Genomic DNA, 5,901 nt, shown 5'->3' on the forward strand with positions numbered 1-5,901 from the left:
TTCCAGGGATTCTCATCCACCTTTGGGGTCCGCTTGGCCCTCCACTCTTCCCCTGAGAAGCTGGAGCATGTGCAGCAGCTACCCACTGGTAAACTGTCTCAGCAGAGGGGCTAAACCAGGTTGAGGGTAACCAATGGGCCACAAACCCATTGGGGAGTTAGGGGGAGTGTCTCCCCCAAGTGCATGAAGACTTCCCCGGTGGAATGGACAGGTGAGAACAATTTGTTCCAATGACCACGAAGGTGGCTGAAGCAGGCACCACTTAGAGCTTGGTCACACATGAAGGATGCCAAGGGCATCCGCTGCATCCTGGACCATCACCAGTGACTTTGGTCTTGCTGCTGGACTTTAATAACTCTGGAGGAGAGAGGGAGGCTGACAACTTTGTGCAATTCAGCCTCACTTAAATCGAATACATGCACAAGTCAAGATATCACCCCGTGATGGCATCAGTCCTTTTCAAAAGAGACAGCCAAAAAGAAGCCGTGAAAGTAACAGAACTCGGAGTAGTTTCCTCTGGGGAGGAGAGGAGAGATTGTATTAAAGGCCCTTTGCCCTAGCTCCCAGATCCTAGAAATACAGTTTCACAATACATGCATGACTCTTTAAAGGCCATTCCTGTGCTGGCCCATAGTGATTGGTGCTGAGGAGATGGGGATAAAAGAAAGGTCATACCTCTCTTACCCCAGCCAGCCTTATCCCTGAAGGTCCCAGAGAGGACCAGGAGAGAGTGCAAGTGGCTTCGGGCAATCCATCTCCACTGCTGAAGCCCAAACCCAAGGTCAAGGCATGGTTCAGAGCCACATCCAAGGACTATTAGTGAGTCAAGAGGCCTTATCTCAAAATCTCCGAGCTAGAACAATTCCAGAGGACTTAGCCCCTTTGGAGGATATGGTTTCATCGCTCTCAGCTTCACGGGGATCCCTTCTGGATCCTTGTCTCAAAAGCAGGCAGCAGAGTGAGTTGAGAGATATACAGCAAGCTCCCTGAACTCGGAGGGAGGAGAAAAGTGCTTTTCACAAATACAAAGTCACAATATTGCCCCTTGGAACATCCTCACCCATCCTTGTGCAGGCTACCTGGCCTGGAGCTGAATTTTCAGTCTCCTACTCTGCTAACTCATGCCGAAGGGGATGTGTAAGTAAAGTCTAGAATGAAAGCCCCTCCTCTCCTCTCCCCTCCTCTCCTCTCCTCTCCTCTCCTCTCCTCTCCTCTCCTCTCCTCTCCTCTCTCTTTCTCTCTCCATCCCAAAACACAAATCCCAGTTCCTGTGAGTTTTAGTTCCAGGCAAGGGTTATCCTCGAGGATGGTCCTTAGAGTATTAGAACTGGGCACCCAAAGGGGCTGAGAGGAGACAAAGCCTGAGGCCACCTGAGAGAGAAGGCAATATTGGAGAAAGACTGGGGATCTCGAGAAGGCTCACCCTGTCCTCTTCCACCCACTCTGATCTCTTCTGATTAATACTGCTTAGTTATCAGCTAATCTCATCTCCCCATGACGAGTGAGTGAATTTTTTCCTTAAGGGGCAGAGAAATCGTGAAGCTAAAGGGCTTTTTTAGGACAAGCCAGCCTCTCTCTCTCAGCATCCAAACTAGAAACTTCTCCTTTGTTGGAGGAGGAAGGCCTGGAGCACTTAGACCCATAGTCTAGCTCCCTGGGGTCAGCTCCTAGGGACCTTCTACCAAGAGGACCAATCCCTGGCAGCTCCAAGATCCCCACCTTCCCCATCTGTGCAGTAGTCCCAATATGGTTTCCTTGCTCACGAAAAGTGCTTTTAAATCTTTGCTGAGGCCCATTTCAAGAGACCCAGTGACCTTTATGATTGGTAGCATGGGCGGCTGATGGAACAAAATGGTTTTGAACCCTGAAGCAGATGCCTGTTCCGTCTCATAAACCCAACCCCAGCTTGGCTTACGGCTTACAAATCTGTAGTTTGTTGCTGGTGGTCCCGGGTCTTGCTCCCTCACACTTTGCTGAAGTAGGTGGCCACCTCCTTCCTCAGGATAGGGGCTGGGCCAGGCCCTGGCACCCCACCTGCCCACCCATTCTCCAGGAGTGGCTCCTCCTGGTCCAGCCGTAGTGGGGGCTTACAATTATGCCAGCTTTTGAGCAGCTGGTTCATGGTACCCTGGTCGGTGATTCCATGAAGCTTCCCCCGCTCGTCCTCTGACCCTTCGGCAGGGGCCTTCGCTGGTCTTGGATGGGAGTGACCCAAGGTCAGGTCGTGGTTCATGGCTTCAAAGAATTGCTGGATGCAGACCTTGGCAAAAGCCTTGGCGTGCTCAGTGCAGGTTTCATCGAAGAGTTTGCGCTCAATGTCGATGTAGTGGGACCAATATTTGCTCTTGAGGAAGGCGGCTTGGGTGAAGCAGGGCCGAACGGCTCGGACGATGAATGCCAGGAGTGTGGTCAGCAGCACAAAGGACCAGCCCAGAGCCTGTGAAGAGCCCAAGGGGAGGAGTGAGTCGGGAGGGAGAGAAGCTTCTTCCTACCTTGCCTCACCTCTCTCTCCTTTCAGGAGCTACGGGACCCTCTCACTGCCACTGAGGAGGAGCGGGGTACAGTGAGATTTATAGTCCTGAGACCTGGGTTTTCATCTTTCCTCAGATTTCTACTGGCTATAGAACTTCTCTGAGCTTCAATTTCTTCATCTGTTAAATGGGAGGCTATATGGTACAGTGGATAGAAGACTAGATCTGGAATTGGGAAGCTGTCTTCCTGAGTTCAAATCTAGTTTTAGACATTTACTAACTGTGTGATCCTGAGCAAGTCACTTAATCCCATTTGCCTCAGTTTCCTCATCTGTAATATGAACTGGAGAAGGAAATGGCAAACCACTTCAGTATCTTTGCCAAGAAAACCTTCAAGTGGGGTCATGAAGAATCAGACTTGACTAAAAATGTCTGAATAACAACAAAATGGGAAAAATATAAGCATTTCCCCATTATATTACAAATGGGAAGGGAGCTAAGTGGCTTAGTGGATACAGCACCAGGCTTGGGGTCAGGAATTGTCTTGTTAAATGCGTGATAGGTAGAACAAGAACTATGGTTTAACAAAGGGGCTTGCTTAATAAAGTCATCTGAGCATCAAAATAAAATTGAATTTGAATTCAAATCTAGTCTCATATTTTCTACATGGACAAGTCACTTAACCTCTATCTGCCTCAGTTTCTTTGACTGTAAAATGGGGATAAAAATAAAACTTCCTTTCCAGTGTAATTATGAGGATCAACTGAGACAAGAAGTGTTTTAACACAATGCTTGGCATGTAGCAGGCACTTAAAAATTGTTTGTCCCCTTCTCTTCTTTCCCTTTCAGATGAAGAAATGGAGGCAATATGAATATATTATTATTATTTTTTTTAAACCCTTAACTTCTGTGTATTGACTTATAGGTGGAAGAGTGGTAAGGGTAGGTAATGGGGGTCGAGTGACTTGCCCAGGGTCACACAGCTGGGAAGTGTCTGAGGCCAGATTTGAACCTAGGACCTCCCATCTCTAGGCCTGGCTCTCAATCCACTGAGCTACCCAGCTGCCCCCCTGAATATATTATTATTATTTCACATCAGTAGGATCTTTTTTCCTTTTCACATTTTCTTTTTTAATGTATTGATGCAATTTGAATAATAATTTTCTGACTTTTGTGATCCATGTTCTCTCTCTCCCTCCCACCCTTTACCCCTCCTTAAGACAGCAGATAATATCACATTAGTGAGATCTTACTAACTTACCTCTCCAAGAACCCTTCTCTAACCAACCCAGCCCTCCGTGTTCTCTCCCTTCTCTGAACTTATTGTCTTGATCACACTGCTCATTAGAAATGAGCACATGCTGCCTTGGATTAATACTCTTTCTTGCCTTCCCAACTAATTCTAAACTTCCAGAGAGCTTATTATTTATAGCTATGTGTCCTGTAGCACTGGACTGGTGCACAGTAGGGCTCAATAAAAGATTCTTTTTTTTTTTTTTTAACTTAGTAGTGATAATATATTTAACCAGCACTTTACCAAAAATCATTTTGGCAATTACAGTAAAGGGGAAAAAGAGATTGGGATGAAATGAAGCACCTTCAATAAATGATTCTTGACTTGTGAAACTGGTACTTTATCCTAGAGTGTACCATCCCTGCTTTCTAAATGGAAAAACTACCACCCACATTGGTGACTTCCCCCAACCCCTTAAATGCGGAGGACTCTTGCTTCCAAAACCTCCAGAGTAGCAGCTCAGCTCTAAAACTCCAGTTTGGGAGGAGTTTTCCTTTTAGATTCTCCTGATGAGTTTCCCTGAACCCTATCCCATGCCACCCCGTGGAGATATGAGGCCCAGTTTCCAAGAGGGGAACATCTCAAAGGCTAGAAGAGATTTAACCCTGCTCTCATTTCTCTTCTTATCCAAGGGTTCAACATCACCCTCTAGTTCTCACCCAGGAAAGGGGGCTTATATTTGCCAGGGAAATGTATCCAAATGGGCCAGGGCCCCTCTGCAAGGCCCTTCTCCCACCTTGCCAGGCTCCCCAGTTTTAAAGGATGCAAATCCTTTGTGGCTTTCAATCATTCTTCAGGCAGGCTGGGACAGGCTCGGATCCTAGGACGCACCGTGCCCCTGGGTGCCGTCCAGGCCCTACAATCCCACCCCAGGCCTTGACCCTCGTCCAGCTAGGCAGGCCCCCAGTGGGTAGAAGGGATGGCCAGCCTCAGGCCGCCCAGACGGAAGTACAATGAATAAAGCACTGTTTTCGTCGGGACACGCTGGCTCAGGAGACACTGGAGAGCTCACCTGGGAGATGCAGCGCAAATATCGGACAGCCACTTCTCGGGCGAGCAGCCATTCCCCATCGTAGATCTCCCGGCAGGGGATTCGGGCCAGCGTCCTGCTCAGCTCCTTCGGGGCCAGGCTGGGGACTTGACTTGAATTTCCCAGAGCGGTCACAGGCACGGCCGTACAGAAGGCACACAGAAAGCACTTGCCGTCCAGCAGGGTGACGGCCACCCAGACCACGGGCGCGATGAGCGCCCGCTGCGCCATGGAGCAGAACATGTACCTGAGCACGGCGGGGTCCTTGTGCCTCTGGCCGGTGGGCCGCTTCCACTCCTCGGCCAGCATGGAGACGTTGTTGTTCATGACCAGCCCCAGCAGGAAGAGCACCAAGGGGGGCACCAGGAGGATGCCCCCGCTGTACGCCAGGTTGTAGCCCGGGAGGCAGGGGCAGCTGAAATCGAAAGCCGAGTACATCTGGGCACTGGCCAGAGCCATGATCCCGCAGATGCCGTTCATGAAGGACTCTTGGTTGGACTGTAAGAACTGGAATATCATCCGAAACTTATCCATCGCGCCGCTTTACCGGCCGCCCAGCGTCGGAAGCCAGGACTCCCCGGCTCCCCGCTTTCGCCAAGCCTGGGCCGGACCGTCCCTCCTGCCTGCCTCAGAGCCGACCCCTCCTTCCTGGCCCCCAGGACGTTGGTTTCCCGCCTCCTGGTCCCCAGGGGGTGCCCTGGACGACGACTAGAGCACACTCTGCCTCCAAAGCTGGGCTCTCCCCGCAGGGTCCCCCCGGCCTCATGTCTCGGGGTCCTCGAGTCCCCCAGACTGCGGAGGTTTTCAGGGCGGTGGCTGTCTCTCCTTCCCTGCCCGTGGCTCCTCTACGGCCCCCACCCCCTGCCAACCCCCACCCTGGCTCTCCCTGAGCTGGTTTGCAAATCCGGAGTCAGCTGGGGAGGCTTTCTCTCTCTGACTTGTCGTTCCTGTCCCCACCCCTTCCAGGCCGGGCATCTCTGTAGCCATGGGGAAACCACAAGGGGAGGGCCCTGACCGTGCCTGTTCTGGGGAGAAAGGCCGAGCTCACTGCGGGGACGGAGGAGGGGGAGGGGGAAGGGCAAGCCTATTGGGGGGCAGAACAAGTC

At 51.0% G+C, this 5,901-nt stretch overlaps 1 protein-coding gene across 1 annotated transcript; it reads right to left on the reverse strand.

Annotated features, from left to right (window-relative positions):
• Positions 1–1,963: 1,963 nt before the first annotated feature.
• On the reverse strand, positions 1,964–5,329 carry CALHM1 (calcium homeostasis modulator 1). The gene is made up of 2 exons (XM_044662553.1): positions 4,778–5,329; positions 1,964–2,437 (listed from the first exon to the last, which is right to left on the reverse strand). Exons 1-2 carry the CDS (start codon positions 5,327–5,329, stop codon positions 1,964–1,966), a joined length of 1,026 nt encoding a protein of 341 aa, XP_044518488.1.
• Positions 5,330–5,901: the final 572 nt, after the last annotated feature.

Source organism: Gracilinanus agilis, chromosome 2, assembly GCF_016433145.1.
Source record: "Gracilinanus agilis isolate LMUSP501 chromosome 2, AgileGrace, whole genome shotgun sequence".
Lineage (NCBI taxonomy): Eukaryota > Metazoa > Chordata > Mammalia > Didelphimorphia > Didelphidae > Gracilinanus > Gracilinanus agilis.

Excerpts from the sequence above, each read along its gene's own strand:
- CALHM1 (XM_044662553.1), bottom strand. The coding sequence starts at position 5,329 with ATGGATAAGTTTCGGATGATATTCCAGTTCTTACAGTCCAACCAAGAG. Across the intron at positions 2,438-4,777 it reads ATTTGCGCTGCATCTCCCAG|GCTCTGGGCTGGTCCTTTGT; the intron begins GTGAGCTCTCCA and ends GGCTCTTCACAG.